The sequence below is a fragment of the Gymnoscopelus braueri genome (assembly GCF_963280865.1).
Source record: "Gymnoscopelus braueri genome assembly, chromosome: 22".
NCBI lineage: Eukaryota > Metazoa > Chordata > Actinopteri > Myctophiformes > Myctophidae > Gymnoscopelus > Gymnoscopelus braueri.
The window spans coordinates 878,121-903,345 of NC_137624.1; the positions used below are offsets into that span (position 1 = coordinate 878,121).

Sequence of the window (25,225 nt, forward strand, 5' to 3'; positions counted from 1 at the left end):
AGCGTGACGCGTTGTGAACTTGTAGATCTACTATTTTTGGCGAAGAGATTTGGTGGACAGAAAAAAAGGTCCGGTTTGCTATGTCTAGGGGTTTAAGTTGTTAACAACCTGTATTCTAGTATATGTATATGAGATGTTTGAACTTTTAAGATGTGTGTCATTGATTGATTCCCAAAAATAAGGTGTGTCCCTTATCAGTTCAATAAGCGACACGTCTTTTAGTTTGCAAATAAGCAGTGGTGGAAAGTAACTAAGTACATTTACTTAAGTACTGTACTTAAGTACAATTTTGAGGTATTTGTACTTTACTTGAGTATTTCCAATTTCCAATACTTTTACTCCACTACATCTCAGAGGCAAATATTGTGCTTTTACTCCACTACAATTATTTGAAAACTTTAGTTACCAGTTACTTTTCAGATATAAATTATCATATTATAAAACATACATTAACCACTTTAGCCTTATTTTATACATAGGCTATTTGAAAATAGCCGATTTACAAGCTTACAACGCGGCGCATCGCGACACGTTGTGAGCTTGTAGATCGGCTATTTTCAAACATGTTTGTACTTTTACTTTTGGTACTTTAAGTACATTTTGATGCCAATACTTTTGTACTTTTACTCAAGTAAATTTTGAATTCTGGACTTTTACTTGTAACAGAGTATTTCTATATTGCAGTATTGGTACTTTTACTTAAGTAAAGAATTTGAGTACTTTTTCCTCCACTGCAAATAAGGCGTGATTCCTTATGTCAAGGGACAATTGGCAACCCAGCAGACACAACTCCTCCTAAAATGATGTTTTTCTCGCTCCGTGTCCAGATGGCATTATTGTGAAGTGACGATTGAAGGGGTGATATCTGTGATATTTGTTATTGTGACGCTAGGAGTGTGATATGAGTGCTAGGAGTGTGATGAATGTGTTTTTTTCTCATTCACACCAATTATAACAATAACGATAATGAAGTGAGCGTCCAAGTTGAAGAACGACAGCATAAAGTTCTGTAAACAGCTGCTTACTACGCAGCAGTGTTGGAAAAAAAAGTCATATTTAGTCATCTGAAATGTCAGTTTTTGTCCAGTTTTAGTCGACTAAATATGCAGTAGATTTAGTCGACTAAAATGTATTTTGGCAGGCCTTGATTGCGTCGTAATGCCAGATTTATACTTAACTGTGTGCCAGAAATTGCCGATCTACAAGCTCACAACGCGTCGCAGCTTGTAGATCTGCTATTTTCGGTCTGCAACACCCCTGCCATGATGACTTGTCTTAGTTCTACTGGATCTCTTCTCCACTAGTCCCTCCCTAACATTTTCATCTAGTTTTTATTTGTTGAAGAAATTGTCAGTATATTTAGTCATAGTTTTGGGCGTGTAGTGACAACTTTTAAGACCTTTTCAATTCCTCAAAAATGGAAAAAAGAAAGAAAAGAAAAAGACATCAAAAGAAATCAACAAACTATACTTTAAAAACTGCTCAAACATTGGCCAAATTGTCAAATAATATAAGAAAGAGGAAAACATTGCAAGGCGTTGTGAGCTTGTAGATCTGCTATTTTCACAATATTTATCTGTGGAACCGAGTCAAACTAAATGTAATGCCCCAACTCCTACAATTCCAGGTGCTTGTCAGGGTGAGGGGTCCCCAGTTCAAATATGGTTATTTTGGGGGTCTCCAGTTCAAATATGATTATTTTGGAGGTCACGGCCTGGAAACTCAAAACAAGAGACAATAGCAGCAGAATAATAATAATATATATATTTTTCCATGGGTACAACCCACATACTCTATTTAAAAGGGAAATACACAGGCGTTCCAACGGTATACAAGTTATTGCCAAGAAGCATCGTTACAATAGCAAAATAATATATATAATAATAATCCAAACACACATTTCAGAACTTTTTGTTTTATGTTTCGTTGCCACTGAAGCATCTCTACAGGTAGGTGGCAGTAGTGAGCACCCTGTGTAGACCATAGAGAAGTCATCTCTACAGGTAGGTGGCAGTAGTGAGCACCCTGTACGCCATAGAGAAGGTGACCACCATGCCAGTCATCCAGCTCAAGGCTCTGCTGGGCTGGGGCAGAGGGCTCACGTACGCCACCGTGTGGCAGATCCGGGACACTGCAAACACCCGGAAGTGGATCAGGGCCGTGGACAGATCCGGTCCGGTCAGAGAATACAGCAGACCAATCACAACGAAGGGAATGATGTTCTCCAAATCGTTCTGGTGACATCTGTAAGATCAAAGCAAGTACATGTACTCAAGTACTGTACTTAAGTACAATTTTGAGGTATTTGTACTTTTGAGTATTTCCAATTTCGAATACTTTGACTTCTAGCCTACTCCACTACATCTCAGAGCCAAATATTGTACTTTTACTCCACTACAATTATTTGAAAACTTTAGTTACTAGTTACTTTGCAGACAAATTATCACACTATAAAACATGCATTAACCACTTTAGCCCTATTTTATACCTAGGCTATTTGAAAATAGCTGATCTACAAGCTCACAACGCGTCGCATCGTGACGCGTTGTGAGCTTGATCTGCTATCTGCTATTTTCAAACATTTTAGTACTTTTACTTTTGGTACTTTATATGTTAATGCCAATACTTCACAGGCCTTTTACTTGTAACAGAGTATTTTTATACTGTGGTATTGTTACTTTTACTTAAGTATATCTATATATCTGAGTACTTCCACCACTGGTCTGTTCACACCACTACTGCATCAACGGCCAGGCAAGCTCTACTGCAGTATGAAATGCCTGAACAACCGATTTCGGTACAGATGTGACATCTGAGAATTTCAAAGGGCATGCCGTGGGCACTTCAGTGGAAAGTCAGTGAGAAGTCCATTGTCATGGAGAAAGGGGGACATTTGCCATTTCATTGGGTGGCAATTAAATGGTGTCATTTCATGCCTGGGTGGCAATGAAACGGTGGCAATTCAGTGAGGCAATCAGGCACTCACATATTTTCCTTAAGTAGAAGTAGCAATGCCACAATATAGAAATTCTCTGTTACAAGTAAAAGGCCTGTGTTCAAAATGTTAATTGAGTAAAAGTACAAAAGTATTGGCATAAAAATATAATTAAAGTATCGAAAGTAAAAGTACTAAAATGTTTGAAATTTTTACTTAAGTAAATGTACTTCACCACTGGTCATGTCTGTACCATCAGACTGTTAGGTGCATGAACACTGCCTGCCATTAGGCTGGACTGTCACACTAGAATCCTTCCCATATCTGTCTTCCTATGCTGGATATGCTGGAGTAAAAGACCAAAAGTATTGGCATCAAAATATACTTAAAGTACCAAAAGTAAAAGTACTCATTGTGCAGAATGTCCCATTTCACAAGTTCAAAATGTATACAAATCTCAAATGGCCGAAATGAATATAGGGCTGAAGTGGTTAATGTATGTTTTGTAATAATAATCTAAATCTGCAAAGTAACCAGTAACTAAAGCTGTCAAATAATTGTAGTGGAGTAAAAGTACAATATTTGTCCCTGATATATTTTTTTCCACAGTAACCTGCCTACCAGTGACGGATTCCAAGCTCATCGAGAATTACAAACTTTCTTTTCCGTGGAAAGTTAGCATGTTGAAATAGAAGCCAATGTTCTGTCAGGACAACTCATGAATGGGTAAAGACAACTTATGAAGGATAATATATTTTTATTGAATATAAAATGAGCAATATATTTATTATGGTTTGGTGATAAATTGGATCTGCTTTTAGGTACTCTGATAAAGCTCTTCTCCCAACCATAGGGACTCCGAATCCCCCGTACATAAACAGCAGATCCAAAACGATAGGTGGTAGCTTGGGTGGGGGTGGTGGAGGGTGAGCAGCAATTTAGCAAGACAGCCGTGACAGCAGCAGCAATAGCATGAGAGAAGCAAAAGCAAGCAGGATGAGAGGTGCAAACTTCCAGCTTAAATAGAGCGGTCTGAGAATGAAACTAGAAAAAGTGTTCCTCGGAGCACAAGTCTCCGCCAGGTCAGGTAGGTTATTATGGCCTCATGGTGGCACTATAATAGGCCAATGTGAAAAGGGTGCCATTTCTTCTTAGGCCTTTCACGGCAATTGGACACTGCATTCATGATTTGAGGCATTTTGGTCCAAAAATGTGTTTTGCTAAATTAGACCTGCTGGTGGCGATAGGCCAATGTGAAAAGGGTGGCATTTCTTCCTCTGCCTAGTGGGAATATGCGTGCAAAATTTCATGGAAATTGCACACTGTGTTCATGATTTGAGGAATTTTGTTCAAAACGGACCTATCCTGCAAACTTTGTAAGCCAATGTTAGCCAAGTAGGATGGAATATGAAATATTGGACACATCCATCTTGATCACATGACTATAGAGATACTGGCCCTCATTTATCAACGGAGCGTATAAACCGGCTTATATTTTTCCATATATTCGGCCGTACACCAACGTCGAAGTCACATTTATCAACGAATTCTACACAGCCAACCCTGGCGTACATCAGGTCGGAGCTTTGATAAATCTCACGTCTGAAAGCGAGCGTCATTTAAATAACACGCCCTTAAATATTCTGGAAACACCCCGATTTTACGACATGAAGAACCGAAAAGAAAGAGTTTCGCCGCAATCGCCGGCTCGCCTCGCCGCCTGTCAAGTCACACACACGCACACGCACACGCACACGCACACGCACACGCACACGCCTCTCTCTCTCTCTCTCACACACGCACACACACACGCCCAACTGTGTCTTTCATGTAATCCGTTGCGGTACAATCTTTGTCACGTAGGCTTGTAGCCTACATGAATGATATTATGATACCAATCACATCGCCATGAATGGAATACGTTTGTATATTAATTTATTTAACCCATACCGAGCAGTGCACAAGCAGTCATGTAGGATATTCCCCGTGAGACTCGGAAGGGCGGCAGTGATTCTGTCCCGTCACATTAATAAGAGATTGGAGCGTCGGGTTTATATCCTTAACCCAGCCAGGTTGTAGTCTTCAAAACTCTCTATGACATAACTCCATAACATAGGACAAGCTACTGTAAGTTTGTACACCTCACTGTCCATGAAAAGATCGTCGGGAGTCCCGAAAATGCGCTCGCAGAAGCGCTGTATATTTTGAAAATAGCAGATCTACAAGCTCACAACGCGTCGCGATGCGACCCGTTTTTGAGCTTGCAGATCTGCTATTTTAAAATAGCCAATGCAACTGAATGACTGTTAAAGCAGTTTGTTTAAATTACTTTATAAAATCTTATATTTTCACAGGGATTATTTATTAGTGTAGATATACATTTAGGAGTGGATTATGTGTCCAGATGCCTGTCAGACAGTCAGACAATGCTGCTCCGCAGGTCTAGAATGGAATAAACGGGCGCAGCCAACGTCAACAACTGGTCTCGACCAGACGTGAGATCTCAGCGTATGGTAGGATGAAGCCCATGTCAGGATATATTGATAAATGCCGAAAGGTGCGGTGATCTCGCCATACGCCCATTATTTGGGCTGCACCGCGTTGATAAATGAGGGCCACTGTGTACCGATTTGCGTGATTTTTGGACAGAATCTGAAGGAGTAAGAGCAAACAATGTGTTTTACAAAAGCCAGCCTCCTGGTGGCGCTCTAAATATGTGAAAAATGCAGGCAAAGGTTTTTCCTTGGCCTCTAGGTAGTGTGCGTGCAAAGTGTCGTCCAGATCCACGTTGATCACATGACTACAGAGATACTGTGTACCCATTTGCATGTTCTTTGGACGAAATCTGTAGGAGTAATTTCAAAACATTTGTTTTGCAAAAGTCGGCCTCATGGTGGCGCTATGACAGGCTGATCTGAAAAATGTGGGGCAGAGGTTCTGCTGTGGCATCCAGGGAGTGTGTGTGCAGTTTCACAGCAACGACACTCATTTCTTGCATTAATTTAACCCTTTAAGACCGGGAAAACATCTGTGCGTCATTTTAAGATTTTTCTACAAGCTTGCGTGCCGGCACTCGATGCCGTGCTATGAGCTTGTAGATCTGCTATTTTTGAAATATCTTGAAAATGTGTGCAAATCTTTTAATATATATATTTGTAAAGCGAACATTTTTAACTCTGTTACAACTTCTGGGGGGTCCCTTGAACAAAATAATTATATATAATAAAAAAATGTAGAACCACTGATATTATAGCAAGATTAGTTAGGATTTAGAAGACATTTGTAGAATCCCCAGAAGCAAAGATTTGAGTTACAAATGTTCGCTTAAAAAAAAATATATATATAAAATATATTCAAAGACCCACAATTTTCCACAATATTTGCAGATCTACAAGCTCGTATCGCGGCACTTGAATAGCCAAATAAATCTTAAAATGACACAGATGCATTCCCGGTCTTAATGGATGAATTTGTTGCATTCGTAAATTACGGAGACAACAATCGGACAGGAATCGTACCTTCGTACACGCTCCACGTCCGGATCCACGCGAACCAGCTTCTTGTCCTCTTCTGGGGACACTAACCTGGTGTCCTCCACGTTCGCAAAGACCTGGAGACAAGACGTCACACAGAAGAAGAAGAGGTCAAGTTGTCCATGTAAACTGAAATGAAATGTCATGTGTTTTAAAACCCGGCGCTCCGAATTGAAGTTAAAGGAGCACTTCACCCATTTTCAACCTCATCTTCAAATAATTAAGACCGGGAAATCTGTCATTTTTGATTTTAACCACTTTAACCATTATTACTTATACTTTGGCTATTCAAAAATAGCAGATATACAAGCTCATAGCGCGGCACCGAGTGCCGTGCTATGAGCTTGTAGATCTGCTATTTTTTTTAAAATTGTGAAAATGTGTGCAAATCTTTGAATATATATATATTATATATATTAACGTTTGTAACTCAAATATTTGCTTCTAAGGGATTCTACAAATGTCTTCTAAATCCTAACTTATGTTGCTATAATCAGTGGTTAACAAGGACCCCCAAAATGATATGTATTTGGTTGCGGACCCCCATCTCAAAATATGTTGTTCCAGGGACCCCCCAGAAGCAATTTTTTGAAAAAAAATATGTATATTCAATTTGAAAAAAATATCAAGATTTGAAAAAACAGCAGATCTACAAGCTCATAGCTACAGATATGAGCTTGTAGATCTGCTATTTTTGAATAGCCAACGTATAAAATAATGGTTAAAGTGGTTACACAGATGCCGGTTTTAATGGGTTAAAGTTCATTTTAAGACGGCACCATTTCCATCTACTCACTCTGTGTCATTGGTGGGCTGTGGATAGTTCCGAAACGGGGACAGTTCTCCATTCCGAAACACCCACATTCCGAAACCCCCCCATTCCGAAACACCACCATTCCGAAATGTATTTTTCGGAACGGTGGGGTTTCGGAATGGTGGGTCCTCACCATTCCGAAACACCACCGTTCCGAAAAATAAACTCTCAGCCACCTCCACCCACCCACCTCCACCTCTACCCACTTTCACCCACCTCCATCCACCTCCACCCACATTCACCACTTTCCCAACCTCCACCCACCCCCACCCAACTTTACCCACTTTCACCACTTTCCCAACCTCCACCCACCCCCACCCAACTTTACCCACTTTCACCCACCTCCACCCACCTCCACCCACATTCACCACTTTCCCAACCTCCACCCACCCCCACCCAACTTTACCCACTTTCACCACTTTCCCAACCTCCACCCACCCCCACCCAACTTTACCCACTTTCACCCACCTCCACCCACCTCCACCCACATTCACCACTTTCCCAACCTCCACCCACCCCCACCCACCTCTACCCACTTTCACCCACCTCCATCCACCTCCACCCACATTCATCACTTTCCCAACCTCCACGCACCCCCACCCAGCTCTACCCACTTTCACCCACATTCACCACTTTCCCAAACTCCACCCACCCCCACCCAACTTTACCCACTTTCACCCACCTCCACCCACCTCCACCCACATTCACCACTTTCCCAACCTCCACCCACCCCCATCCACCTTTACCCACTTTCACCCACCTCCACCCACTTATACCCCCCACCCACCTCTACCCACTTTCACCCACCTCCACCCACATTCACCACCTTCCCAACCTCCACCCACCCCCACCCACCTCTACCCACTTTCACCCACCTCCATCCACCTCCACCCACATTCACCCACATTCACCACTTTCCCAACCTCCACCCACCTCCACCCACTTTTACCCCCCACCCACCTCTACCCACTTTCACCCACCTCCACCCACCTCCACCCACATTCACCACTTTCCCAACCTCCACCCACCCCCACCCAACTTTACCCACTTTCACCCACCTCCACCCACCTCCACCCACATTCACCACTTTCCCAACCTCCACCCACCCCCACCCAACTTTACCCACTTTCACCCACCTCCACCCACCTCCACCCACATTCACCACTTTCCCAACCTCCAGCCACCCCCACCCAACTTTACCCACTTTCACCCACCTCCACCCACTTATACCCCCCACCCACCTCTACCCACTTTCACCCACCTCCACCCACATTCACCACCTTCCCAACCTCCACCCACCCCCACCCACCTCTACCCACTTTCACCCACCTCCACCCACCTCCACCCACCTCCACCCACATTCACCACTTTCCCAACCTCCACCCACCTCCACCCACTTTTACCCCCCACCCACCTCTACCCACTTTCACCCACCTCCACCCACCTCCACCCACATTCACCACTTTCCCAACGTCCACCCACCTCCACCCACTTTTACCCCCCACCCACCTCTACCCACTTTCACCCACCTCCACCCACCTCCACCCATATTCACCACTTTCCCAACCTCCACCCACCCCCACCCAACTTTACCCACTTTCACATGGAATTCTGGGTAACGCAGTAATAAACAAACGGCCTGCAGTGACGGTAATGACCAGCAGAGGCTGCTAAAAGTCGTTATTTTGAAATTTGCACAGTAAGACTTTAAGGGTAAAACGTGCCAATAGGAAAATTGTCCTTTAGTGACATAGGGTGTTTTTCTATTGGCACGTTTGACCCTCAAGGTTTCAGCCTCCAGGAAGAAACTCAAAGTAGTCAGAGAAGACATAAAACACCATAAAAACACCACCAGGGGGCTTAATAAAGTTCTATCAACCTCATAGACACATGAAAAACAGAAAAAGTGCAAAACCATGGCACCACCCTTTAAAGAACTGGAGGCGTGTCCACATAAAAACGTAATTTTAACAATTTCTGTACACTTTTTTTTAAAAACAATCGTCCTCCTAGTATAACCATACCTGATGATTATGTTTTGGGGGGGGGAGCACTGAAAATCACGCACCCCATCTTTAAACTATTTTAGCTTCTTAAGGATTTATAAATATACCTTGTAGATAGCCAATTGATCACTCACAAACTATTAGTAAACCAACGTATTAACTGTATGCTAATGATTTATAACAGCCTTATAACTCTTCAAAGGATTAGCATACAGTTGATAAGTCAGTTTACTAATATTTTGACAGTGATGTATGTTATAAAACATATTTAGTTTATGAAGAATCTATTAACTACATATAAAGCATAGTTATAACTCCTTAACTGTTTTATTATATATTAATATATATTTTAGAAAACATGAATAACTAATTTACTAATGATTTATAAATTATCTATTAACTAGTTATAAGGCATCGTTATGAATTCTTTACTATCTACTACCAAATGCTTAATAAGTCATTAACAACTCATTAACCAACAGTTTATGAATGATCTATTAACTACTTACAACGGATAGTTATGATAAAGTGTTACCGTGTGATAAATAGCTTTCTGTCAGAAATACACTGTGATTCGTAGCTTTCTGAAAGAAAGAGTGTGCTGAATGGCTTTCTGACAGAAATAGCAGTCTGGTGACTGCACTTTCTGACATAAATACCATCTGATTAATGCCTGTCTGATAGACATACGTTGTGATGAATGGCTTTCTGAAATACAGTGTGATATACAGTGTGATAGCTCTCTGACTGAAATGCAGTGTGATGAATGCCTTTCTGAGCTAAATATGTGTCTGGTAATCTAATACAATAAAGTACATTGTGATTTTGATCCTGCCTCTGTGCCTGCTTTGGTTTGTATTGCCTTTTAATTGCAGTATCAAATGTGGTACTATCATACAAGGTTTGAGTATGTCAGCATGTACAGTGAGTAGGAATGACTTGTGTTAGATCTACTATTCCAACAAATCTAAGCATAAAGTATCACAACTGCATGGAAGGAAGGTTTTGTTGTGGTTGGCTATTTACCAGAGGTGTAAGATGTCTTGACATTGTTATCAGTAACTGAAGAAGCTGGGGATGAAGACTAATTGTACCTGGAGTTTAACTTTGACAATCTGGAGGTGATTGCAGACGGGAGGAAGATATATCCTGATGAACCCTCCCACCCCTCTACAATGAGCTGGTGTGTCAAGGTGCATCCAGGACCATGTACACTGTTATTAACATAATCTGCTTGGTAAATCTGTAGCTGTGTACAGACTATTGCACATTACAATCACTATACATCCACTGATAGTCTGTATACAGACAGTGACGATGGAATGGCAATAGATTATAAATAAAGGCTTATGTATCAACTGAAGGCTATATCGAAAACTCCATTCAAAAGCAAAAGCATCACCAGTGAAACTCTGTACAGAATGGCATGTTTCACATAGCTATAGTTGATTGTTCTTCAATGTGTTAAATATTGCAGCTATATATTATAATTATTTATTATTATTAAATATATATATATATATATATATATATATATATATATATATATATATATATATATATATATATATATATATATATATATATATATGTGTATATATATATATGTATGTATGTATGTATGTATGTATGTATGTATGTATGTATGTATGTATGTATGTATGTATATAAATATATATATATATATATATATATATATATATATATATATATATATATATATATATATACTAATAAGGTCTATTATTGCAATGGTAAGGTCTATAATAATAATGCATACACATGTATGTATGTATGTATGTATGTATGTATGTATGTATGTATGTATGTATGTATGTATGTATGTATGTATATATATATATGTGTGTATGCATTATTATTATAGACCTTACCATTGCAATAATAGACCTTATTAGTATTACCATTTTTCTATACTTTTACTTCTCCACTACATCTCAGAGGCAAATATTGTAGCTACTTTTAATCCATGACAATTATTTGAAAACGTTAGTTACAATGTAGATTTATATCATTACATCCCTAACCACTTCACCCCTATAAGTTGGCTATTTGAAAATAGCCGATCTACAAGTACACAATACAATACTCAATGTGATTCATTGTGACCTTGTAGGGCCTACATGTGCTAGTTTCAAAGGTCGACCTCCCGTTAGTCCCGTTAGTCTGTAGGCATATATATATACCCATAGCTTCTGACTCACCGAACAACACAGATGAGTGTTCGTGCATTATTTTGTGGAGATATCAGAACCATTCCCACCAGCAGCTTTTTCAGAGCGCATTGGTAACACGCAGAAAGCAGCGCAATAGACAGTGCTTGGGCAAGCTTTAATTAATTAATATAGGCTGCAGTAGGCTACAGTATGTTGTGTATTGTAGGCTATGTAATGTTAGCCTACAGCTTGCACTTGAAATCCACTAATGTATTATGTGCGTCATTACGCGCGCTGGGAACCTCCCGATGTTAATTGTGCCATTTACATAAGGTAAGCAGTGTCATGTCTTCATCAGTCTGTCATATCATTACTCGTGTAAATATACAAATCATTATATATATTGTAACTCATACAAGACTATCAGTTCACTGTCTTTATATGCGCTAAGGTGACAGCAATGTATACCGCTGGCCTAAAATTAAAAATGTACTTGAGTCTACATTGTACAAAAAGTATTGGCATCAATATATACTTAAAGTAGGCTACCAAAAGTAAAAGTACTTGTTATGCAGAGTGTCCCGTTTCACAAGTTATCATCATTATGTCTAAATGTATAATAATATTTATTTATTCTGAAAATAGCCGGTCTACAAGCTCACAACGCCTCATATTGTGACTCATTGTGTGCTTGTAGATCTGCTATTTTCAAATATGGACATATGAATCACCTGTTACTGATTTGTGAGTATTTTATATTATTGTAATCAGTTCCTTATTTCCTGCATAATCGATGAATAAAAATGAAGTGTGTCATTTTGAGCGAATGGCATTGCGCAGCACAAATTGTCTTCTTTGAATAGACTATCATCTTATATAAACACAATTGACACAAGGAATTGACACTCTCACATCTGCTGATAATAGGAAAATTATAATCAGACATTCCTGGAGAATTAGAAGATAGAATGTTGTGTGCCAGGCTGTGTGTGCGTTTAGGCACTGCAGCGCATTGGTTTGCATTGTATTGGACCGGTGCACAACGAATAATGATATTATTATTAAAATAATAATAATCCTTGACTAGCATCAATTTCTCCACCATAATAAAGAACATGATGAATGCACATAGGCTATTATGTTGCATAATCCAAGTTAAAATGTCTCTAAACATGCCCTGAGTACATTTACTCAAGTGCTGTACCCAGCAGATCCTCATTCGCTGTCCATGGTGCTGACGTTTTATTCTTTGGTGCGGATCACGGATTATCGGACAGTGTGTTGTTGAAGACATTTTTTTTTTATTATTATTGATAAGCAGTCCTTGTTGTTTTATAGATACAAATCTGAGCCTTTTTTTGTATAGACAACTACTTGAATCGTTTTGAGAAAAAATGCTGCTAATTGTCCCAAGAGTGACAGAAAAAGATTGCTGCTAAACTGTACTTCCCCCATAGGCCCAAAATCCACCCCCTTCAAGCACAAATAGATAACAATCCAAATAGCATACAGCCTGGTCCAATAAGTAATCAAACAGACAAATAGAATCACAACTGAACAGAACATAAAAATAACCGTCTCACCGAATGAATTGATGAGCCCTGGTCCTATATGCTTTATAACTCACACTGTGCGTGCATTTTGGCACTATAATGCGTAATGTTTTCTCCATATTCTGTTGAGAGATTACAAGTAGAGGATTTGCCAACTGGTAAGGAACTTCAAAGTACTCAATCAATCAATTAATTTCAAGGCCAATGAAAAAGTAGTATAAAAGGACTCAATCAATCAATTAAAAGATTAGTTCGAGGCATAAGCGAAGGAAGGAGCAAACTTAAAGATGGCCTATCTACAAGTTGCAAACAGCAGGGGAGGAAAAGCTTTAATAATTGATAACTTTCGTTACCTTCGCAACCGTTCAACCCCGGAGAAAATTTACTGGCGTTGCGCATACCGGGGGTGCAACGTTTGTCTCCACACACGGTGGCTCGACGTCGAGGATGACCAACCAAACGTTGTGGTGTTGAGGCCTCCGGGGCAGCATGGGCACGCAGAGGAGGAGGATCTGGTCGCCACCACCGCTATAATTGAGCGGATGCTTGAGCGGGTGGCGGCCGATCCGACAATACCAATAAAGCGTGTTTATGAAGAGGTCGTGGCCCAAGTCAGAGGTGGCGAGGCGCGGCATTTGCCGCCTTTTAATGCCATAAAATCAAGGCTGGAGAAACGTCGGGCGGCCCTCATGCCCCCCATCCCGCAAACCGTACAGGAGGTGAATGTGGACGGTGAATGGGCTCTCACATGGGGAGGGCAGGAATTCATGGCCAAACACAACCAAAGGCATAACTTCGTGGTGTTTGGGACAGAGGAGAACTACAGAAAACTGAGCCAGTGCGACCAGGTTAGAACCAACCCCTCTCCCATAAAACATCCTGTCAGTTAAATTGAAATGTAGCCTAATAATTAATTAAGAATTAATAAGAATTTATTTAAAATGAAATATTATCAATGCTTGATCCAGCAAAAGGTACCAAACGTATGCTGTATTTATATATTATATATATATATATATTTGTCTAATTTATATGGATAGAATAATATGTGTTTTTTTTTGTTTTAGATATACATGGACGGTACATTTAAGTCCTGCCCAAGGCCATTTTATCAGTTTTGCTCAATACATGGGCTCTACTTGGGCAGGGTGGTACCATTCGTAATGGTCCTTATGAGTGGGAAGACAGAGGCAATGTACAGCGCTCTCCTCCGCCATGTGAAAAGGAGGGTTGCACGCATCACAGGACAACCGTAAGTTTGTGTGTGTGTGTGTGTGTGTGTGTGTGTGTGTGTGTGTGTGTGTGTGTGTGTGTGTGTGTGTGTGTGTGTGTGTGTGTGTGTGTCAGTGTGTGTGTACACTCACTGCACCTTAAATATTTTGTGGAAACTAGAATAATCTTTTTTTTCCTCCTTCTCTCTCATCTATAATCCATCCATCGGCCTGTCCTCGTGCATAAGATGGAGCCCTATCAGAGTCCTCACAGACTTCGAAATGGCGCTCATGAATGCGTTCAGGGCGGAGCTGCCAGCAACCCGCAGCACTGGCTGCTATTTCCATCTGTGCCAGAGCCTGTATCGTAAAATCCAGGACCTTGGCCTGGCAGGTCAGTGATGGTGTATTAACACAACACAACAAAGAGTCATTCTGTGTGATTTCTTAATAGGATAAAGCAAAAATGATTAAATAGATGTGATGTAAGTTATGTGTTATGTCATGTAGCATGGTTATATGTCAGTTAAATGAGTATAATATTATTAAGAGCTGACATTTTATTGTTGCCTGGCTATCCTGAAGCCCAGTTGACAACAATACTGCTTGCAAATTTGACTTTGATTTTAGACAGTATTTATTATTAAATAATAATAATATAAACATTGATGATGATGATGATGATGATGATGATGATGATAATGATAACAATTATATAATATATATTATTATTATAATATATATTATTATTAGTAGTAGTAGTAGTAGTAGTAGTAGTATCAACACTTGAGAGGGACATAGTGGTCACTGAGCGTTCAGTGCTTATGATTAGAATTTAGTAAGTAAATGTACTTCTTCACTCAACGTTTGCAGGTCCATATGGGCACGACCTGATCCTCAAGAATTGGGTGAGGAAGGCAATGTCCACAGGGTACCTCCCCGTTGCCCTCTTGGGGCAAAATTTCAGGGCCTTCGCCAGGAGCAGAGAGACCCGCCTGCTGATCGGTCGGTACCCCCCTGTAGGTGACTTCATCCAATACATGGAGGACACCTATGTGGGGGTACATGCATTGTTCCCGCCTCCTGTGTGGAGTGTTTATGGACGTAGATCAGATAACAGGAGCAACAACTGGGTGGAAGGTAACGCTTTAGATTAATTTTATTATTAATATTTATATTATTGTTATTATATTATTCGTTGTTCTTGTTATTCTTAAGATTATTGTTATTAATGTGTCATTGCACATTTGTACTATTTGCTTCATAACACAGAGCAACGTGGAAATGAAATGTCAATGTGCTATGTGTGCTTATGAATCTATGATTATTTCAGCTTGGCATCACAGGTGGAACATGCGGGTTGGAATGCGGCGCCCCTCCATCTGGGTCTTCATCCGCAAGCTGAAAGATGAGCAGGTGGTTGTGGAGACCGTGTGTTTCCATGCAGACCGTGGGGATCGACCACCCACCCAGCGTAGAAAATGGCGGCAGCTGGAGGAGAGGTTTGAGAGTTTCTTTATACTAAGAATAATGAAATAATAAAAGACTGTAGGTCCAGGGAGCATTAGCTTAATTGGTCATTTGAGGAGCATCCACAGGTAGAAGAAGAGGCACTGACATGGATCTGGAGTTGTTATTGAACTTATTATGTACAACAAATATGTTTTCACCTACAAACATTAATATTGCGTTAATATTAATATTCGTTAATTACTAATATTAATTACATAATGATTTTCTCAAACAGGCTTGGGAGGCTCCGGCGGCAGTACCGCAGAGGAAACAGGACCCTGGACCAGTATTGGGACGCAGTCCAATATTGCGTCCATAATTTTGTGTAGGCCTTACCGAATCATTTTTATTTTATTTTATTTAAATTTAAATAGGATTTAAGTTTGTTTGCATGTTTGGAATTGGAACAGCTGAAATCATATCAGCTCATATCAGCAGTGGTGACTAAGTAAGTACTCTGTACTTAGTATAATTTTGATGTATTTGTACACTTTAAGTTTTTCCAATTCCAAATACTTTTATTTATACTCCACTGCATCTGTAAGGCAGATATTGTACTTTTACTCCACTATAATTATTTTACTATAAGTCTTTACTTACTAGCAGTGGTGTAAAGTTACTAAGTATTTACTTTAGTAGTGTACTTAAGTAAAACATTTGAGGATTATTTACTTTAGTGGAGTATTTCGTATTTTCAATACTTTTACTTATACTCCACTACTTCTTTAAGGAAAATATTGTACTTAACCACTTCAGCCCCATTTCGGCCATTTGAAAATATTTGTATACATATGAAAACTTCAAAGGTGACATTTCTGAATAATGAGTACTTCCAGTTTTGGTACTTTAAGTACATTTTGACACCAACACTTTTGTACATTCTTTTTTTTTTTTTCGAATTCAGATCTAAGCTCACATTGTGAGCTGTAGGTCTGCTATTTTCAAATTACTTGTGAGATTGTAGATCTGCTATTTTCAAAGATTTGTATACATTTTAAAAGTAGGTCTCTCTATACTTTACACTTTTGTTACTTTAATTACATTTTGATGTCAATACGTTTGTACTTTTACTCAAGTAAATTCAGAATTCCTTTCTTTTACTTGCCTTTTTGATGGGAAGCGGGTGGGGGATGCGGCTGCTTTTTGTTATGACCTTTCATCATGATTATTTTTTTCCCCCTTTAAACTGATGTCTGCATTTCTGCATTGCAATAAATATATCTGCGGCTCTGCCAGCTGTGAGAGGTCACTTAACAATTTAAGTCTGGGCTTTGTTTATTATATGCAACAAAAAAAAGAAGTTCTATATATATGAGTGAATAGTTGATCAACAATATAGGCAGCATTGTGCAAAAACATGTTTATATAGGTGGGAATATGACCATTCCTCTCTATAACAAAAATAGACTAATTGGACCCAGAAATGTTGTTTTTCTATTTACTATTAATATTGAAATGTAATCTATAGGCCTATTGTATGAAAATAAACTTTGTTGCTAAGAGTTGAGTGTTGAACAAACGGCACAATGTCATAAATGAGTGTCCTACTCTCGCTCTGCAGCCGCACCAGGCACGCCCACAGCCGGGGGCGGATATTACCCGATGTTTGCTTTCTAAGCTTGGTCTAGCCTTTGATTGCCTTTCAATAAAACCATATTTGATAGACATAGGTATCACCTACATGTTACTGATTACAGGGAATGTTATATTATTGTAATCCGTTTATGGCTGACCCAAATAACTTGAATATTCGAAGCTTCGTTCGATGGCACAAGATTCGAACTTTTTTTTAAAAATCGAGTAATCGTTTTTTAAATGTGATTATTTTTTCTCCAAACATGTACAAATGCAAAATATAAGGTGCTTACCCGCTTGCCTCAAATGTTAAATAGGTGTCCGGAGTATTTGTGCAATGTATTAGTCCATATCTTTCAATAAAGAAGTGTTTTAATCCCGTCTGTGGACGAACGCCATTTTCCCTCCTCGTTTCATTCCTGTTTACATTGAGTGTAATTCCGGCTTTCACCGGATGCGCCCCGTCACTACCGCCAATTGGGAACTTCTGACTTAAATACTTCTTGAAAATATGGACTAATATATTGCACAAATACTCCGGACACCTAGTTAACGTTTGAGGCAAGCGGGTAAGCTGTCTGTCTGTCTGTCTGTCTGTCTGTCTGTCTGTCTGTCTGTCTGTCTGTCTGTCTGTCTGTCTGTCTGTCTGTCTGTCCGTCCATCTATGTATCTGCACGCAGCATGCACGGCACATCTGAATATATCTTTCTGTCCATCTATCTATCTATATGCAGGCAGCATGCACATCTGAATATGATTTCAACGGATCCAATCATTATTATCCTGACAAACAATGAATCATTGACGGACAGAGAGCCAATCGAAAGTCCGCGCATATAGTCAATAAGATGGTTATTATTCATATTATTATTCATATTATTATTATAATGACAAACAGTGAATGACTGACGGACAAAAAACCTTCTCGAATGATGCCCCGTTGAAATAATATCAAAACGAAAACATACAATGCTTGTATAACGTCCCATGTGTATTGTATTATAATCATTATCATCATAATAATCATAATATTAATCAAACAGACATGTGTGGCACGCATGTGTCATGCGCAATTACGCGTGACTGCAACCATCATATAACAAATAACATAGCAGGCACAGTGACAACTGGATCAACTGGGTCAAGCTCGCGGCACAGTGCGCCTTGCGCACCCGTTATTTTTTACCTAATCACTGTCAGATGAGAGAGAGAGAGGTGTGCGCTTCTTATGGTATAAGAACTATATAGCGACTGGACTGACATGAACTTTTAACACTGCCAACTTTCCTACTCATTCCTGTGTGCGTCTTTGACCAACCAACCACACCCCATTTACAGAAGGAAACTCCACTTGTCTTGGATTTGGTGACGGTGTTGTGATCATTCTGTTTGACAACCCAGGACGAATGCCATTGAAATAGCCTAAACACCTTATTTAATAGCCTATAAGAACTGTATAGTTCTTATAGTATTTACCTTCATCAGATAAATACTAATGTTACTGGCCTATTTGAAGAATGAACTGTCCGGACCTGGACCATGACATGTATTTGGGCTGCTGTGCGTAAAATGGATTGTTTAGCTATTTTATGACAATAATAATAATAATAATAATCATAATAATCATAATTTAATGGCCGCTCATTCCCCGGCCGCACACAGCTCGCTACAAACCTCCCGACAGTCACCGAAACCTACGATCACTGGCATCCATTCATGCCTTGTGCGTCTGTCTACAAACTAAGTGCCTTTGAACCTAATCACCTTTTCTGTGTGCGCGAATGGGCCATCAAGTGTGTCTGATCTCCCAGTGGGGAGTTAACGACCGCTGTTGATTCATTGACTGAAGCAATCAACACCTATTTAATTGTTTGTTTTTTTTCCTCGAAAGCAAAGTTGTTGAAAGACTCATGGAGAAATCATGATGTCATCTCAATCACCTCAATCAGATGACTGTTTAACTTCACTAGTGCATGTACGCAGCTTGTTGTCAGCTGCTGTCTTGTCTTGCTGCTGTCTACTGACGTCAGGTGCACTAGACTAGGCTTGTGACACGTTACAACCATTACAATGTATAAAGGAGACTCTTTATTTTACATTAAACACATGAAAAGCAGACAACTTTTCAACATATAAATAAATAAAGGTAATTTATGTTGCAGAGTTATTGTAATAACAGAAGTGCAGGAGTCGTTGCCACGCCAATAAAATTAAAATAAAGAAAAAATAATCAACATTATGGCCACTCCGCTTGGGTCTCAGAAGTGTGAGTGATAAATGTAAATTATATGATTAATATGGCCTGCAATTATGTAGGCTAATGCTGCCGGAGAGAACCACAATGTTATATGTTTTGTGTGTGTGTGTGTGTGTGTGTGTGTGTGTGTGTGTGTGTGTGTGTGTGTGTGTGTGTGTGTGTGTGTGTGTGTGTGTGTTGTTCGGAAATGCGTGTCTTTAGCGCCCTGTTGGTCTTACCAACATATCCTCGACCGCATGGGCATTTTAGCAGGTATTTAATATTTTTGGTTGTGCATGTTATAGTGCCCTTGATATCAAAACGTTTCCCCCCGTTAGTGGGTGCGTAAACTTTTCGGTGAAATTACATTGTGCGCAACGGGCGCATCTGTAATTGCCTTCGGGGATTTGAGTCAAAAACCTTGATGTTGGTTGGGGATTATGGAGCTGTCTATAGTCTCATAGGACTCAGGGACCAAATATGAAAAAATAATATTTTCGGAATGGCAGGGCCTTATAGAACACTGGAAAACACCCCCATTTCGAATAATAGAAGTCAATGATAGGAATGGCGGTGTCTTTCATTTCGGAATAGCAATGTTTTATAACAAAATGGAAAACACTGCCATTCCGAATAATAGAAGTCAATGGTAGGAATGGCGGTGTTTATGAATAGAGAGGTGCACCCTTCAGAAACCTACCTACCAGTGACATCATAGGTAGGCAGGTTTGGTCATTTCAAACCAGATGTCAACTTTTTTTTGTAATTACTATTATAAATGTAAGAACAATGACTGATAAAATAACCTATCCCTGTTTGGGGATAGTCAGGCAAAAATTTAAAAATTGTGAAAATAGCGAGTTACAAGCTCACTCCACGATGCAACGTGTTGTGAGCTTGTAGACTGGCTATTTTCAGTATGTTAGGGTTAGTATAAAATAAGAGTTAAGTTGTTCATCAATTTGTTGATATACAAAACGTTACAAACATTTAAAACAAGAAGGGCTTCTCGATTTATTCGATTAATCTAAAAAAAGGTAACGAATAGAATAATGGCTAAGGCAATAAAGATGAACGAATGGGTAACACTTTACTTAAAGGTCGAGTCTATAATGCATTATAATTGCATTTATAATGCATTATAATGCATCGCGACACAATGTGTCGCGATGCGACACATTGTGAGCTTGTAGATCTGCTACTTTCAAATGGCCGAAATGTATGTAGGGCTGAAGTGGGTAATGTATGTTTGTAATAATAATCAAAATCTACAAAGTAACTAGTAACTAAAGTTTTCAAATAATTGTAGTGGAGTAAAAGTACAATATTTGCCTCTGAGATGTAGTTGAGTAGAAGTAGAAGTACTGAAAATTGGAAATACTCCAGTAAAGTAAAGATACCTCAAAATTGTTCATAAGTACAGTACTTGAGTAAATGTACTTAGTTACTTTACACCACTGGTAAAAAAAAGTGTGGTATGCCTACCTTCTTGGTCAGGCGGAAGTAAGAAGTGAGCGGTGACATCAGCATCATCTTCACAACGACCACGGTGGCGTACGTGGAGAACGCCAAAAACACCTCGCTGTCAATCATATGAGTCAGCTCCACCATTTTACCTGCCAGGAAGTAAAAGAGTATCAATACCAAGTAAAAAAAAGGCCTGTATTAAAGGTAGGGTAAGTGATATATATATTTTTTTTTTTTTTTCGTTAAAAGGTTAAAGTAATAACTCATTGAGTGCCAATGACGTCGCAGACGTCACGTTTTTCATAAGCCCAGAGTGCCAATGACGTCTGAGACGTCATGGAAAAAAAAAAAAAAAAAAAAAAAAAAAAACTCAAAAAAAGGTTCAGAACCCAAGATATGATGATTTGAAGATTTGCTGCTCCATTCACTTCTTGTATAACTTTTTACTGAAAAAGGCTGTATCTCGGCTCCTAAGCACTTTTTTTTTACAATGTATTTTTGGCCTTGGCACAGGGGTGATATAGCCAGAAATATTTTTGGCACTGAATGAGATAATAATAATGAATTGCATTTTAATGGCGCTTTTCTAAGTACTCAAACTTACTCAAAGTACCATATTCTGATAGTAATCATTGCTACAGAGCGTTTGTTCGGTCACAGGGGTCTCTCCAGCTCTTTAGTAAACAGAATATAGTAGGCCTACATTTTCAGGTACTGTAGGTGACAACATTTAAGCCAATCAGGAGAGAGCACTGAAAATCATTTTCTGTTTAATAAAGAGCTGGAGAGACATGAGAGACTCCTTTTACTGAACAAACACTCTATAGCAATGAGTACTATCAGAATATAGAGCTATTTAACACTTATTTTAACCAAACCTTATTTTAAATCACTTACTCTACCTTTGAAGACATGTACTGTACTTGAGTTGAACTACAAAAGTATTGGCATCAACATACATTTACAGGACCAACGTAAAAGGTTCTCACATTTTTCACCATTTTTCACTTATTCAAAAATACCAGATCTACAAGGTCTTTGTGATGCAACACATTGTGAGATTGTAGATCTGCTCTTTTTTGAAAGGATTGAGACGTTTTGACAATAATGAGTACGTTCACTTTTGGTACTTTCAGTATACACGAATCCACGGAGCGCTGCCCTGCGCGCAGCCATTGCTGCAGTGTCAACGCTCCGCGGACGCGACACCGCAGCAATGGCCGCCTACAGGCAGCTACAGGCAGCGCGCCTGTGGATTCGTCTATATTGGGCCTCATGCAGCAATAAGTTCCTAATGTTTCCTCTTACATTTCTTCCTAAGTGAATTCCTAAGAGAAGTTGAGTCAGATTCATGAAACGTTCTTAAAAGGCAGAATTGTTCGTAACTATGTTCTTGATGATGATGAATCCCAATTCTCGTAACTTGAAGTGGTGTGCCAGTTCATCCTAATTACCATAGGGAGCCGCCCCACCAATCCCCATATAAGGCATGACTGCATGGCTCTGCCTGCAGTCACACCTGTGTGTGATTGCTGCACACAGAAATCACAGGAAATCACACACAGAAATAAAATTGAGAGAATGAAGTAAAGAATACCTAAACTATAAGTCTAAAGATGGTGGAACACCAGACTCCAAACATAAAAATAAATAAATGAATAGGTCTGTGGAGGTACTTCTGAAGTGAACAGCAAATTATTTTATTTAATTAATGAATGTATTTTATTATTTCTCTCACATTAATCAACATATCACCACTAGACATCAATGTACATTTGCTGAAATTAGCTGTTAAAATGTTATCCATATTTCATGTTCAGGAGTAGCGTTAGTAGTGGATATAAAACATTTTATTACTGAAAGCTGGTGGGTGGATATGGAGGGTCTTAAGGTAGCAGCTGCTTGGAGCTGTAATGGGGTGGAAATGTGTGTGGTGATGGAAATGGGTGTGGTGGGTGATATGGTGGTGCAAGGAGGGGTGTAGGGGGCTATGTGGGGGGTATGGGGATGGTATGACGGGTGGGTATAGGGGGGCTTTCAGGTAGGAAGGGGACTGGAAAATGGGGGTGTGGCGAATGTCGGGAATATGGGGGTGGGGGTATGGGTTGGCGATGAGGGTGGGTTGGGTGGGGGGTTATGGGGTGGGTATGGGGCTTGGGCTTCAACTCAACCGGGTCCGTTTGGGTTAGATTGTAATTTCAGACCCGTCTGAAACATTTTCATGTCAAGGACCCCCAAATTGACATGCATTTGGCTGCAGACCCCCACCAGAAAATATTTTCTGCCAGGGAAAAATTTTCAAGATTTATCAAAATGTTTCGAAAATAGCAGATGTTTCGAAAATAGCAGAAAATAGCAGCTCAAAATGGCCAGTAATGGGACGCGTTGAGAGCTTTCAAACAAAGTATAAAATAGGGTTAAAGTGATTAAACTGTTCCTCGTTTGCTGTGGAAACCCTCGAACTCCCTCAAGGACCCCTGGGGGTCCCCAGACCACACTTTGAGAAACACTGCTCTAAAGATATGATAAAAATATTATTGTAATCTAAATCCTATATTATACAACTGTAGAACTTCGAGAATTAATTATTTTTGCACAAACATGTCACACTTAAGAACTAAAAGGCCACCCTAAGAGTGCTCTTCAGTGTGTGTAGATTCTGTTCTTACCTGAGAACAGATCACAGCTAAGAAAACATTGGAGTATACCAAAATCTTCTTAAAAACTTCTTAAGTGGGTCTAAGAAAAAAATTCCTCTTAAGAAAGTGTGCGTAGATTCTGTTCTTACCTAAGAACAGATCACAGCTAAGAAAACATTGGAGTATACCAAAATCTTCTTAAAAACTTCTTAAGTGGGTTTAAGAAGAGATTTCCTCTTAAGAACGCTTGCTGCATGAGGCCCATTGTGATGCCAATACTTTTGCACTTTTACTCAAATATATTTTTTTATACAGGCCTTTTTATATCGTGGTATTGATACCTTTACTTAAGGATAAGATGTTCTTGTTAATTTTGCCGACTAAAACTATGAAGAAAAATGTTGGTCGACTACCTTTTTTCACTGACGACAACAAAATAAACACAAAGCTATAATGACTAAAACTATGACTAAATATACTGACAATTAAAACAAATAACAAATAAAAAACAAGACATATATTTTTATAATAACAAATACAATCTAAAATATTAGGGAGGGGCTAGTGGAGAAGAGATCAAGTTGGACATTTTATGCTTGGTGTCGCACTCTGAAAATAGCCGATCTACAAGCTTGTGAGCTTGTAGATCGGCTATTTTCGGCATGCAGCTAAATATAAAAGACGCCATCACGGCCTGCCAAAATCGAAATTTTGTCAACTAAATAAACTGTAGAACTGTAATAATAATGATATTTAATGAACTAAAACTAGACTAAAACATTTCAGATTATTAAAATATGTCTAAAACTAAATGTGATATTATTCAAAAGACTGAAATATGACTAAAATTACAGCCAACTTTTCAGTCACAATGAACAATGTGAGACCAGAAAAGGAGGAAACTTGCTCTAAATGCAAACAGCTTGATTTGATTAAAACAACAATGTGCAGCATAAGCTGTGGTGGGGAAAGTACTCACATGTTTTCAAAATGTACTTAAAGTACCAAAAGTAAAAGTCCCATTTCAAGTTTTCAAATGTATACAAATCTTTTGAAAATAGCAGATCTACAAGCTCACAATGAGTCGCATTGCGACGCATTGTGAGCTTGTAGATCGGCTATTTTCAAATGGCCAAAATGTATATAGGGCTGAAGTGGTCAATGTATGTTTTGTAATAATAATAATGAAAATACAAATCTACAAAGTAACTAGTAACTAAAGTTTTCAAATAATTGTAGAGGAGTAAAAGCACACTATTTGCCTCTGAGATGTAGTGGAGCAGAAGTAGTAGAAGTACTGACAATAGGAAATACTCCAGTAAAAAAAAGTTAAAGAATTACCTCAACATTTTACTTAAGTACAGTAATTGAGTACATGTACTTAGTTACTTTACACCACTGACTATAGCATATACTAACCGGTAATATCTACTGTATATGTACTGTCGCATATCATCTATACTATATACAACTTATAGTAACTATATGTCTTCCAGTAGCCTACCTTGTCTTTCAGGTTGCCTTCGACAGCGTTGTTCTTCGTGGGGACGTCTCTGTCCAAGGGGCAACA

General features: G+C 39.3%; 1 protein-coding gene across 1 annotated transcript; it reads right to left on the minus strand.

Annotated features, from left to right (window-relative positions):
• Positions 1 to 952: 952 nt before the first annotated feature.
• LOC308077942 (microsomal glutathione S-transferase 1-like) lies at positions 953 to 25,225 on the minus strand. The gene is made up of 4 exons (XM_080418964.1): positions 25,160 to 25,225; positions 21,035 to 21,165; positions 6,454 to 6,545; positions 953 to 2,244 (listed from the first exon to the last, which is right to left on the minus strand). Exons 2-4 carry the CDS (start codon positions 21,158 to 21,160, stop codon positions 1,998 to 2,000), a joined length of 465 nt encoding a protein of 154 aa, XP_080275090.1. The 5' UTR covers positions 21,161 to 21,165; positions 25,160 to 25,225; the 3' UTR covers positions 953 to 1,997.

Excerpts from the sequence above, each read along its gene's own strand:
- LOC308077942 (XM_080418964.1), bottom strand. The coding sequence starts at position 21,160 with ATGGTGGAGCTGACTCATATGATTGACAGCGAGGTGTTTTTGGCGTTC. Across the intron at positions 6,546-21,034 it reads ACTTCCGCCTGACCAAGAAG|GTCTTTGCGAACGTGGAGGA; the intron begins GTAGGCATACCA and ends TCTTGTCTCCAG. Across the intron at positions 2,245-6,453 it reads GACGTGGAGCGTGTACGAAG|ATGTCACCAGAACGATTTGG; the intron begins GTACGATTCCTG and ends TTGATCTTACAG.